The following is a 13,934-nucleotide window of genomic DNA, read 5'->3' on the forward strand; positions in this document are numbered from 1 at the left end:
GGATGTATATATGTATACATACATGGATATATAATATATAAATAAAAGTAACGAATGAAGGAATCTGAGATGCAGGATTCACAACATCACCTACCAGCGGGGAGAGAAAACCCTAAGATTTCAAAACTTACAATCAAGATCCTAGGCTTTATTTTCGTGGTGAGTTTGCAAATAGCAGTCTATGTGAAAACACCTACTCCTATAATTTGAATGATTATTTTTTTTAAGCTTATTTATTTATTTTTAAGAAAGAGTGCGAAGAAAGTGCAAGCAGAGAAGGGGCAGGAAGGGAAGAAGAGAGAATCCCAAGCCGACTCTGTGCCGTTAGCACAGAGCCTAACGTGGGGCTCAAACTCAGAAACCGTGAGATCATCACCTGAGCCAAGATCAAGATGTTTAACCAACTGAGCTACCCAGGCGCCTGAATGATTCTTTTAAAACACACATTTCAACATGTATTTCTTAGATTATTAATTAAGTTAAGCATCTCCTACGTTTGCTGGCCATGTGTATTTCCTTTTATAAACCGCTCTCATCTATTTTGTCCACTTGCCTACTACGACAGTCATCAGGAGCTGTTTTCATCATTTTTCCTTTTAAGTTTACTGAATGACTTGGGGATAAAGAACACATTTTCTCTTCCCTAAAATGATCCTCATCAGGGCAGTGGGACATAATCATCTCTCAACACTCTTTCCAGTGAGGGGGTCCCCAGGATAAACTATGTTCCTTTGCGACTGGAATGCTACAGCCTACTGGGAGCTGACACAGACAGCGCTTGGCCAAAGGGTCACAGTGTACACAAACCTGCAGGTTGGGCGACTGAAGATCAGAAGTTACCAGAGAATGGTTGAAGTGATAGAGAGCAGCAGCAAACTCTTCATCTGATGAACCTTGGAGGCAAATAAGAAAACCAATGACTCAAGCAGCCACTTGATGCATTACACCACCCTGGCGACAGCCAAACCCCACCGGGGAAAAAAACCCGCCAGGCACCAATCCTGTCTACTGACCCTTGAGTCCATCTTTGTCCACCTCCTTAATGATACTGGCCAGGGTGGCCATGTGGTGTTCTGAAAGAGACACACTCAGGTAGTTGCGGATAAAATTATTCCGTGAGTTCAGCATGGAAGAGGTAATGAAGTTCAAAATGTTGGAAGCCAGACCTAAGAACTAAAGAGAGCACAAAGAAGTTCATGTCAGGTTCATAAGCCCAGAGTGCCTCTAAATCCTCAATCTAAATAGACATAAAACATGCCCATAGAGCTGATGGAACAAATGCAATGAATTCAAGTCAGAGTTTAAAGCCCCTACAGTGGGAGTGGGGCTAAGCTTAACTATGACAATCTTTCCCACCTAATTCTTCCAATTACAAAAAATGGCACCAGTTGAACACAACAGACTTCAGAAAAATCCGTGTGAAGACAGAGGCTTCTGGACAGACAGACTTGCTTCTCTCACTCCTCCAAGGCCCTGTATTTGTTCAGCTCGGGGACATTATTGGAATAAGGAATTCAGAAGCCTGTATGATCGTTATACACACAGGGGAATTCCCAGCTCCCTTACTGCTCTCTCAAAATGAAACTGAATTATTGTGTAAATGTTTTATGTCCACAGCCTTGACTAGACTAAGCTGTACGAAAGTGAGGTCCATATCTGACGTGTCTGCTTTAGAACAGGGCTGATAGTACATCATCTAGAAATACTGCTTGAACAAATAATTAGCGAGCATTTAACGACGTACCACACCTATGCTAAGGGCTCTTCACTTCTTCGCAACACCCTTAAAGGCAAGTACTATCACTCCCATATGACAGAAGACAATACTGAGGCTTGGAGAAGTTTAGATTCTTGCCCACAGTCTCAAAGCCAGTGAGTGGTAAAAGCTAGATTCAAACTCACTTCTAACTCCAAAGGCTATGTTACTAACCCTCAATCAGAGAAGCAACACCAAGGGTACAAGTTATTTAATCAAATGCAATCAGTACACTCAGGCCCTAAGTAAAAATACCTTTAAACATGACAGTTAATTAACCAATCTACAAAATGTCTGAGTTCAAATGGTCTGCTCTTCACACCCCTTCTTCCCATTTCTCCCTCCCCTAAACCTCAGAAATCCACTCTTACCAACTCAGGATCTTTGCGACTAGCCAAAATGTTGCCCTTCTCACCAGGGGCCTGTTTACTGGGGCTTTTAACGCGAGGTGAGCTCTCCAGCGGAGGGGGTGGGGGAGGGGGTGGAGGTGCCACTTTCTCCTTACTGGGGGAGATGGTCTCCTCAAACCATTGCCCCAAAATAGGCTCACTGTCATCATCTGGAACAGAGAAAGAGAGAAGTAATAAAAATAACACAATGTAAAAAAATTTTTAGCACACCTGCTTTGTAAAACAGTCTACATCAAAAGGAACACGAGGATTATCTGGACTCGGTGGGAGTAACGTGGTTTCATAAATTTGTCAATACTCCTCTAAGTGTGTAAGCAAACCAGAAGCGTTTTATGGCACATAAATTATACCTCAATAAAACTGGTATTTTTTTAAAGGAGTCCAATGAAGAAAGAACCACCTCACTTTACTGCCAACAAGCCAAATGTTTTGAAAAACAAATGTTTACTTGTCTGTGGGTTATAAAGCCCAAATTAAGACCTGGGTGGCCCAATCAGTTAAGCGTTTGACTCTTGATTCTGACTCATGTCATGATCTCGCAGTGGGTGTGGAGACTGCTTGAGACTCTCTCTTTCTCTCCATCTGACCTTCCCGTGCTGTGCACACATACACCTTCTTTCTCTCTCTCTCTCTCTCTCTCTCTCTCTCTCTCTCTCTCTCTCTTTCTCACAGACAAGAGACAGGGCACACACATGCTCACGCTCACTCGCGCTCTCTGATACACAAATAAAACTGCACCTTTCACAATACTATACACTGCTCCCACAAACCAATTATAATGAACTGGAGATATTTATCTCATTCCATCTCTCTCCAAACAAAGGCAGAAGGGAATGTTCATTTTGCCCTGTTGTTCACTGCAACAGAGTGGAGTTTCTCTTCCTACGCCTCCCCACACCACGCATCTATGACAACAGCCAAACCAATCGCCTTACACACAAATGGGTTAATGCAGAAAGAAACATGAAACGAGATGTATTTTGATCTTGGAGGGGAGAGGATGAAAAGCAATCTGGGCTTCACTGAGAGTAATTTCTACCGTCCATTTTTCCACAGCTCAACTTACTCTTGAATAACATGTCACCTTTGAGGGCACAGAAAATCAGGATCCATGCTAGGCAGGTGAAAATGGCAAACAGGAAACTAACGGAAGCGAGCCAATGGAGAAACTTCCTGTTGCAACTATCTCCTGGGAGATGGAAAAGAGGCCTCTACCTTGGCTGCTGTCCTCCTCTGTGCTGCTGAAATCATCCTCATAGTAGGTGTTTGAGTCAGTAGAGGCACTGGCATCACTGCTCATGGAGCCCTTCCTCTGACGCTGCAGGACACAGGCCTAGGAAAACAGCCAGGTTTTGGAATCAACGGTCACAGAAATGGAGCCGCCCTACTTCACCTCATTCACCACGTAAGACATTTTCTCCGTGTCTTCTTTCTTCCTCTAAATCCAAGAAAATCTCTTGGGGTGCCTGGGTGGCTCAGTCTGTTAAGCTTCAGACTCTTGGTTTCGATCAGGTCACAATCTCACGTTTCATGAGATCGAGCCCCGCATCAGACTCTAGGCTGACAGCACGGAGCCTGCTTAGGATTCTCTCTCTTCCTCTCTGCCACTCCCCTGCTTGCACTCTCTTTCTCTCTTTTTCAAAATAAATAAACTTTTTTTTTTTTAATTAAAAAATAAAAATATGACCGCTGTCACAAAGAACCAAGTAGCCACGTGCATCACAAAGTTGACAATCAGGGGGCACCCGGGTTGCTCAGTTGGTTAAGCCTCCAACTTCAGCTCAGTTCATGATCTCACAGTCTGTGAGTTCGAGCCCGCAGTCTGCGAGTTCGAGCCCCACGTCGGGCTCTGTGCTGACAGCTCAGAGCCTGGAGCCTGCCTCAGATTCTGTGTCTCCCTCTCTCTCTGCCCCTCCCTTGCTCTGAGTCTCTCTCTCTCTCTCAAAAAAAAAAAAAAAATAATAATAATAATAATTTAAAAATAATTTAAAAATATTTTTTTAGGGGCGCTTGGGTGGCTCAGTCGGTCCAGCGTCCGACTTCGGCTCAGGTCATGATCTTGCAGTCCATGAGTTTGAGCCCTGCATTGGGCTCTGTGCCGACAGCTCGGAGCCTGGAGCCTGCTTCAGATTCTGTGTCTCCTCTCTCTTTGCCTCTCTCTGACTCATGAGCGCACACGCACGCACTCTCTCTCTCAAAAATAAATAAACATAAAAAAAAGCTGACAATCAGTAACGGATTCACATGTGGAATCACTGAAGCTTTCCTCTCATCTTTAAAACATTACCATAAATTTTGAGTTTATGAAGGTCACGGCGTACAGCCTTTTTCCTCCTGAGACGGTTACACGAGATCTTCCAAATCATCCACGGTGTGACCCCACCCACCTTTCTGTAGGAGGTTGACAGCAGTGTCAACAGCAGGTTCGTCAGTGGGACAGAGTCGATCAGCCGCTGAATCCTCTGGATGGAGGTGCTCTGGGCCATAATGCTCAGAACTGCCGGGGAACCGTCTGTCTCCCAACCCTGAAGGGAAGCATGGCAGAAGAGAATTACGGATCCAACGGTGCAGAAAGGAACCCCGTGATCAGATGGCTCAGGGCAGCCTCCCCAGGAGTGAAGCCAGCGTCGCCGTGCTGACCCCCTGCGTGCAGTCCCTCACCTTGTGCAGTGCTTCCACTTGCAGGTCTTGAAAGAGAGAGGTTAAGAGCGTGACAGCGTGGTTTGCCAGTATGACCGACAGCACCCCGAAGCCCTGGTGCCTATACGAAGAAGAGGAGAAACACAACTCACCACCTCGGAACAGGGGATCTTGCCGTCCGGGGGTTCCAGACCCCTTTCAGAACCTATGAACCTTGCCCCGGAGGGAAGAAAATGCACACACAATATGTGCATGTAATTTCAGAAGCTCGGTCTCCCTGAAGCCCACCCACAGCCCGCCTGAGGATCCACAAGCTTCAGGTTAAGCACCCCAAGAGTAAAAGAAAGACTTCCAAGTACACGGCATTTTGGAATTTAAACTATCAGCTCGAATCGACCGGGTGATGTATAGATGCTGACATTCAAAGGTTGCTAGGACATTTGAAGTCATTCTTTTGAGAAGAAAAAAGTTAAAAATTGCCAATTTCTGTAAAATATCTGGGCACAAACCAAAGAGAATAAAAACGGAGACTGACACATTGAATGTAAAACTTTCTTTCTGTCCAAATGGCCACATGACAATTAGAATATCTAATATACAAAGAGTGCACATAAATTAGTAAGAAAAAAGGACAAACACCAAAGAGAAAACTGGGGCAAAGGACACAGGCAGTTGCAATGGCACTAATAAAGAAATACGAATAAGAGAAATGTAATACCACCTTTCTCCTTTAACGCTGGGGCACCTGGATGGCTCATTCAGTTGACCATCCAACTTTGGTTCAGGTCACGATCTCACAGCATGGGAGTTCGAGCCCCGCGTCGGGCTCTGCACCAACAGTTCAGAGCCTGGAGCCTGCTTCAGATTCTGTCCCCCTCTCTTTCTGTCCCTCCCCGACTTGTGTTCAAAAATAAACTTTCTCCTTTAACATTAGAAAACGTGAAACCTAACAATGCCCACTGTCAAAGATCTGTGTCTCCCTTTCTCTCTCTCTGTCCCTACCCCACTTGTGTTCGGTCTCAAAAATAAACTTCCTCCTTTAACGTTAGAAAACGTGAAAACCAACGATGCCCACTTCAAAGCGGACCTGGGGAAACGGGCACATGTGCACACACAGCTGCTATGTAAGAATGCAATCAGAACAGTCTGAAAAAAACATTTCAAATTTTTACAGAAGTGTGCCCTTTGTCCTAACATTCATACCTCTAGGTATTTACCCCAAGGGGATAATTAAGCAACTTCACAAAGATTTATGTTTTAGAAGATTTATCAAAGCACAGTTTATCAAAACCAGAAATTTCATACACCCTAAATAAGTGTTTCAATAAGGTGATTAGAGTCAACTATGGCCTATTTACATAGTGGAATGCTTAGATTCAGTGAATCCCTAATACGAGCACTGAGAAAACGTCTACGATGTTTTCTAACAGTGATCCTGCTTCTGTAAACATATACATTTTGAATGCGTGCACAGAAAAACATCTGGAAGAACGTTTATCGATTTGGGTGGGAGAATTGGGGAGACTTCCCCCCTTTCTTATGGTTTGTAACTTACAAAAGGAACAGGTTTTCTTCTTAAATCTTAAGAAACAATAGCCATTTTTTAAACATAACTACTTTTTTTTAAGTTTTATTTACTTATTTTGAGAGAGAGAGAGAGAGCGAGCGAGCAGGGGAGGAGCAGAGAGAGAGGGGAGAGAGAGGATCCCAAGCAGGCTCCGCGCTGTCAGCATACAGTGCGACACAGGGCTCGAACTCAGGAAGCATGAGCTCATGACTTGAGCCAAAACCAAGAATCTGACGCTTAACCAACTGAGCCACCTGGGCGCCCCATAACTGCTACTTCTATGGGCAGACCTTTTGGCATCCTCCCACTTCCCTCTACAGTACTATGAGCGCAGACACTCACAGAATCATAAACTACTATTCCCTCTAATGTGCTCACCTCCCTTCTTTGCCTAGTGTCTACCGTCTACCATCCCAATGTCTTTCTCAGATTTCAGTTCGCTTAACACCTCAAAGAAGCCTGCGTTGATTTCTCTGACCAGGCCAAACGCCCTTATTGTAATACTCTCTAGATACAATTTGACATCTCTCTTCATGTTTCTTGGAAGCGTGTCCTTTTTTTTTTTTTTTTTTTTTTTTGGTACATCACAGCATTCCAGAAATGACACAGAGCCTGGGACAGAGAAGACAACTCAGTGAATAATTTGTTGACTGAGGTCCAGAATTTGACTCCCTCCTTGAACTCTAGACGCCCATGCCAACCGCCTCCTCTACATCTCACACAGAGAGATGTGACAGTCATCTCAGAGTCGGCATGGTGAAGATGACATTCTGTGTTTCTTCGCCTTCCTGCCACCCCAGCTACTCCTGAGCTGGTATTCCCAGTCTCCGTAAACCATACCATCCTCCGTAAATTACACAATTTTTTGTCTCCTGCCAAAAAATGTTGAGGTCCTATTTTTCGCACTCAATATCCAAGCCATCGGCAAATCCTGTCAGCTGTACCTTCAAAACACGTACCCCTTGGACCTCTTCTCTCTGCCTTTCCCACCAGCTCTGTCATTTGCAGAAATGCATCAGCTTCCTACCCGCCCTCCTTCCTGCCTTACACCCTGCAGTCTGTTCTCCTCACAGAAGCTGGCTTCTCACATCGCCAATAACTAGTAAGTCAGATCGGATCACTTTCCTGGGGAAAACCCTCCATGACTTACAGATTACACTTGGCCCTAGGAGATCTGGCCCCGGGCTACCTCTCTGATCTAATTTCCACGCTCCCTCCTGGACGGCTCCACTCCAGCCCACACGGACCTAACTGATCCTTAAAAATGCCAATCAAACCTCCATCTCCAAACCTGAACAATTCTACCCCCAAAATCTGCATGGCTCGCCCTGCCACCTCACATATGTTCTCTCCGTCTTGTCTTCAGAGCTTATTCCTCACCACCCTAACTAAAACACCAGCCCCTGTCACTCGCTAGCCCCTTGCTCTGATTTATTTTTCTTTACAGGACTCCTACGATAAGTTATCATGAACGTATTAGTGTATCTGCTCACGGTCACTCCAGTTAGAAAAGAAGCTCCACTGGGGCACCTGGGTGGCTCAGTCGGCTGAGCGTCCGACTTCGGCTTAGGTCATGATCTCTCAGTGTGTGGGTTCGAGCCCCACATCGGGCTCTGTGCTGACAGCTCAGAGCCTGGAGCCTGCTTCGGATTCTGTGTCTCCCTCGCTCTCTGCCCCTCCCCTGCTCATGCTCTGTCTCTTTCTCTCCCAAAAATAAACTAAATAGAAACGAAAAGAAACTCCATCAAAGCAAGGACACTGCTTTAAAGAGTGCTACGTCCTCCATGCCCAGAGACAGCCCAACATGTGGTAGGGACTGAATAGCAAACAAAACCCAGAAATGCCCAGGCTCAGAAAAGAAAACGTCAAACCACATGGAAGTCATATGTCTAACTTCTCTCCTAGCAAGCAAGGCTTACTTCACCCAAACAGATGCAAACATTTTAGGAAGCAAGGCAGGGGGACCCGACAGAATCCTCTTTAGAGGTTAAACATGCAGTGAACCATCAGCTGAAAGTTAAACAGGCCCATTACACAAAACAGAAGCACTGTTTTCTGATTTGACCCTCATAAAAACCCTGAAATAGGGGCACCCGGGTGGCTCGCTCGGCTGCACTTCCGACTCTTGATTTTGCTTCAAGTCAGGATCTCATGTTTGTGAGTTCAAATGGGCTCGCAATGGGCTCCACACCAATTAACATGGAGCCAACCTGGGATTCTCTCTCTCCCTCTCTGCCCCTCCCCAGCTTGCGCACGCTCTCCCTCAAGATAAACAAACATTAATAAATAAATAATTAATTAATTAATTAAATAAAACCCCTGAAATACGTTACACACACATTTCCCCCTCTTATGGATAAGGAAACAAGATCGGAAAGAATGAACGATTTATCCAAAATGACACTGCTATGATGTAGAGACAGTGGATGATGGTCATCACCTTAGTCATTAAATTCAACCAAGTACGAAGGCAAACGTTTCTATCGATGCGAAGACAAGAGGGGTTACACCAGCTCCCCATCAAGACAAAATGGCAGGCAAACAAAACAAAACATGAGTAGCGAACGAGTAGACACATACCCTTTTCCAGGCCCCAGTTTAGGAGAGCCCACTCCCTCTTTTGTGCGAGAAAGGATGTCTCTGACTCGGAGTGCGGCCAGTGGGTCTTTCTCTTTCCCCTTATCAGCCAAGGCAGTAGGGCTGAGGTTCAATATGAGGAAAAGACTGTTTAACAAACACCAGGCACCCAGCAGTTGGAAGTTCTGATAGTGCTGTTAAAAAGGCACAAAAGCAAAGTATGAACACAGAGATCTTACAGGCTGTGAGACAGGAATGTAGCAGAGACACATTTCTTACCTCTCCACCGGCCCGGCGGGAATTGCTGATCGCTTGTCCGATCATGTCATATATTTCAAGCTGCACAACATCAAACATAACAAAAAGCTGAGCAAGCTGTCATATTTCATTACAAATGTTAATCCCACCCAAACTCATTTCGCTCATAAAATTAAATGTCCTCAAGGCACTTTCTAATGATACAATCCCATCACACTTTCCTTGACCTGCGCATGGTGTTCACTACTCTCTATATCCAGCTCCTGTGTCACCTCTTCAGAGGTGTCCCCTGCCCCCAATCTAAAACAATACCCCAGGCCCACATCAGACCACAGCTTACCACACTGATTCATCCTACATGCTTAGCATTCTCTGCGGCTATCACGTGTATCGTGTGTCTTCACTAAAAGTGCACTGACACACAGCACGCCTTCAACTACGTGTGCTGACTGAATGACTCCTCGCTCACAGGGTCCACTGCCAACACGAAGATGCAGTGTTTTCTGCAGAGTCAACCAAGCTGCCAAACACGCCAAACACCTACCACTCAGACCTGTTACCCAAGCGGAAGGGTTGGAGAGCACTCCGTGTCCTTTCCTCTACCCGGGAAGAGAGGGGGGCCTGACCCTATCTCCTCACAGAACAATGGCAGTGCCTGGGTCCAGATGGCATGGCTTACACATTTCTGGACAATCGTAGCCGCATCGCTCTCGTAGTCGTCTTCTTTGGAGCTCGTGGACCCCGTCCGCACCTGCTGGGCACTACCCACATGCAGGATGGCCATGCAAGTTGCCACACTCACGCCTGGAGGAAAAAAAGAAAGATGCACAGATTCGAATCATGGCAGTCCCACGAGCCCACCAAAACAGAACCATAAGACAACCTACCCAAAGGTAATTCCATGATTTGATCACAGACAGTAAAGTCCACAGGGCAAGACTTAAATAGTGATACCATCCGATCTAGCAATCAACACTCCTAAGTACTTAGCTGAATGAGCTGAAACCTTCTATCCACATAAAAACCTGCACACAAATACTTATTGTAGCTTTATTCATGGTTGCCAACAACTGGAAGCAATCAAGATGCTCTTCGACAGGTGGATGCAGTACCACAAATTACGGCACACCCATACGAGGAGTATTATTCGGCAATAACAAAAAACGAGCTATCAGGTCACAAAAAATCACGGAGGAAACTTAAATGCGGGATCCAAGCAGACTGCTTCTAACTTTAGGGCATTCTGGAAAAGCTAAAACTATGGAGACAGTGAAAAGATCAGTGATTTCTAGGGGGCAGGGGTAGGGGTAGGAGAAAGGGATTACTGGGTAGAGCACAAGGGACTGCAGAGCAGTGAAACTATTCTGTGTCACAGTGATGACGAATACACGACGTTATGCATTTGTCAAAAGCCACAGAACTGTCTGAGAGAGAAATCCGTAATGTAAACAACGGACTTCTCAGATGTTAATAGTGTATCAACAGTGCATTCATCGATTATAACAAACGTACTGTTATTAATGCACTATGTTAATGATGAGGGAAACTGTGTTGGGGACAGAAGGTAGATGGGCACTCCGTATAACCTGCTCAATTTTTCTGTAAACGTAAAACTGCTTTAAAAATAAGTATCTAGGGGCGCCTGGGTGGCGCAGTCGGTTAAGCGTCCGACTTCGGCTCAGGTCACGATCTCGCGGTCCGGGAGTTTGAGCCCCGCGTCGGGCTCTGGGCTGATGGCTCAGAGCCTGGAGCCTGTTTCCGATTCTGTGTCTCCCTCTCTCTCTGCCCCTCGCCCGTTCATGCTCTGTCTCTCTCTGTCCCACAAATAAATAAACGTTGAAAAAAAAATAAGTATCTATTAACTTTAAAACTTTAAAGACATCACAAAGGTATCTTTCAATTTTTTCAAGATTACAGGGAAAAACATTCCACTCTTGGTGTTCCTCAAAGACATCAAGGCCAAATCCTTGTCTTTAAGTCAAATCCCAGGCCATCAAATTTCAACAACAAACCAACTCTGGGATCTTTACTCTGACTAAAAATTTTTAAGGATTCTTTAACCATTACTGACTAAGTATACTGACGGCCATGTAATATTCAAGAAATTCCCTAATAATTGAAACAAACCCCAACTTAAAAACTGCAAAAATCAAAGGCAGAGGACAAGGAAATAAACACTGGAATTGGGCTGGGAAAGAACGTATCTTCACAGGTATCTTTAGCTTTCTATTCCTACTGCTGCTGCCCTAGCTTAGGCCCTTAATGTGTCTCGCCTGAATGACTATAAAAAAAATCCTAACAGAGCTTCCGGACTCCAAATTTCTCCATGCCAAAATGTCCTGTGTACTGCTACTTGAATGTTCTTCCTAAAATATAGCTCAGAATCTTCAATGGTTTCTCCTGTCTATAGGACACAAACCAAATGACTTAGACTGCATTTCTCTCTTTTTCTTTTTTTTAGAGACAGCACAAGCAGGGGAGAGGGACAGAGGGGGAGGGAGGGAGGGAATGAAGGAGGGGAGGGGGGAAGGGGGAGGGGAAGAATCTTAAGCAGGCTCCGTGCAGACCCGGGACTTGAGCCTACAACCGTAGCATCATGACCTGAGCCGAAATCAAGAGTCAGATGCTCAACTAACTGAGCCACCCAAGTGCCCCTAGCCTGCATTTCTAAGACCTCTTTGATTGTGTCCTTTCTTTCCCACTGTACAATACCCACTAAGCTCATATCCTCTCCCCCTGCCCCTCCTCTCCACACACATTGATATAGTATGTGCCCCCAGACTCTAGGACACTCTTGAGTCCTGCTTCTGCCTCTGCCTAGGGATAGCCCTACTGAAAATCCACCTGCCCTACAGGTACATCAACAGAACTTCTTCATTACTACTGCTTTACCCAATTCCTATTTGCATCCAGATATTCAAAATAAAGCTGTTGGAAGAATATAGGGAGATGATCAACCTCAGCAATTTCGTGATGGTCCCCAAGGTCAGGTTTCCAAGACTGTTCAAATCCTCACTCAGAGAGCCAAGTAAACAAAGGAAGCTGTTATACCTTCTTCCAAGACATACCAGGACTATGCTATTTGAAATCAAGGATCAGTGAATTGGGTTAAAAAGTCACTGTCATAACTTAAAAGTGAGTAAACGCCAGATGTCAGGCCCCACTTCCAAGGCAGCATGATCAACAGGAAGAGAGGAGATTTTGTGGGCGCACAAAGAATAATCAATATAAACAGATATCACCTGTTCCATGAAGGCTTCCTCAAACCTGCTCCCACAGCAAGACTCCCTCTCTCTCTACTTCGCACACCCAACCGTGCTACACTCCTCTTACTGCTTTTTGTCATCTCCTGTTTTATGTCATACCCTGCGGTCCTAACTGTTCTCAGTGTAGGCTCCTTGAGGGCAAGGATCAGATACTGTTCATCTCAATATCCCAACAGCACTTGGCGTTTTGCTTTACACAGACATTTACTATCTGCACATACTAGAAAATCAAATATGCACATAACAACACCAGCAGTGGAACAACAAGATAATTTACAAGACTCCTATTGAGACCTCATTTCACCTAGATGAGACATTAGATGATCCTCGGGGGGAAGGGCACAAGTAAGGCGGGGAGAGCACTCAGAAGAATCTCATGGTTGGGACACTTGGGTGGCGCAGTCAGTTAAGCATCTGACTTCGGCCCAGGTCATGATCTCACAGCTCATGAGTTCGAGCTCCGCGCTGAGCTCTGTGTTGACAGCTCAGAGCCTAGAGCCTGCTTCCGATTCTGTGTCTCCCTCTCTCTCTGCCCCTCCCCTGCTTGTGCTGTCTCTCTCTGTCTCAAAAATAAAAAAACATTTAAAAAAAAATTAAAAAAGCAAAAAGAAAAAAAAAGGATCTCATGGTTTCCAGAAAGCGTACTTGTACTTGACTGACAAAACGAGAACAGACATCATCACCTCTCACCTGCATAGAGACAACTTAGGCTGAGGACTGTCACATCTTGCAGACGAGAAGGATTGAGAGGCTCCAACACAGGTAGAGAGAGGGTATCCAATGCCATGGTAACATCAATCACCAGTGAATGAAAACTAGAACATAACAGAGGAGGAGGTTAACAAGAGCGTCTCTTTGAATCCCTTGCTTCTTATTCTGATCACTAAAGAAAGTCGGCATGCCACAGAAAGCTAACCGGTTTCTTTCCGAGGGCAGCATCAGAACATAAAGCACACAGCCTGAGCCCCTTACCCGTTGCGAACAGCAGTGGCATCTGCTACTGTTGCAGGCATGATGAAGAAAGAATTGGCCAACACTGCATCTTGAAACCGATTGATGTAGCGCAGGAAATACGGTAGGTTCAAACACACACGCAGCAGCTTCTCTGAGCCACCTGAATCAACGACAAGGCTCAACCTTACAAACAGGCCTCTGTCTGCTGCTGGATTCTCTTCCACGTATGAAATTTTGGAAAGCAGAGAAACCAGCTTTCTGACGATGATTAAGAGTCTTACCAAGCTCTTGAAGACTAGCCACATTCTGAGCTATAAACACATTCTTGGTTTTGACAGCAGAGGCTTGATCTGTGGATGACTGCTCATCATTTTCTCCTTCAGCCTAAAGAGAAACAAAAGGCACGTGAAAGGCCTATCATGATACCATCATCTGCTGACTACAGCCCTGCAGTCAGAATCGAAACAAGCACCCAAACGAAGCAGTTCTATGGATACTCCTCAGAC

General features: G+C 45.3%; 1 protein-coding gene across 9 annotated transcripts in view; it reads right to left on the minus strand.

The window, feature by feature from the left end:
• UBR4 (ubiquitin protein ligase E3 component n-recognin 4) overlaps positions 1 to 13,934 on the minus strand; it is a 132,503-nt gene that overhangs the window by 107,446 nt on the left and 11,123 nt on the right. For all 9 annotated transcript variants that reach the window (XM_040462878.1, XM_040462928.1, XM_040462909.1 and 6 more), the window contains exons 6-17: positions 13,710 to 13,812; positions 13,447 to 13,588; positions 13,165 to 13,289; positions 9,888 to 10,012; positions 9,230 to 9,289; positions 8,954 to 9,144; positions 4,828 to 4,927; positions 4,554 to 4,691; positions 3,382 to 3,499; positions 2,128 to 2,315; positions 1,014 to 1,173; positions 808 to 893 (exon numbers count right to left, since the gene is read on the minus strand). In XM_040462878.1, the coding sequence (XP_040318812.1) occupies positions 808 to 893; positions 1,014 to 1,173; positions 2,128 to 2,315; positions 3,382 to 3,499; positions 4,554 to 4,691; positions 4,828 to 4,927; positions 8,954 to 9,144; positions 9,230 to 9,289; positions 9,888 to 10,012; positions 13,165 to 13,289; positions 13,447 to 13,588; positions 13,710 to 13,812 (1,536 nt within the window). The remainder of the gene's footprint in view (positions 1 to 807; positions 894 to 1,013; positions 1,174 to 2,127; positions 2,316 to 3,381; positions 3,500 to 4,553; positions 4,692 to 4,827; positions 4,928 to 8,953; positions 9,145 to 9,229; positions 9,290 to 9,887; positions 10,013 to 13,164; positions 13,290 to 13,446; positions 13,589 to 13,709; positions 13,813 to 13,934) is intronic.

The sequence above is a fragment of the Herpailurus yagouaroundi genome, unplaced genomic scaffold (assembly GCF_014898765.1).
Source record: "Herpailurus yagouaroundi ecotype Mexico unplaced genomic scaffold, PumYag 77, whole genome shotgun sequence".
Classification (NCBI taxonomy): Eukaryota; Metazoa; Chordata; class Mammalia; order Carnivora; family Felidae; genus Herpailurus; species Herpailurus yagouaroundi.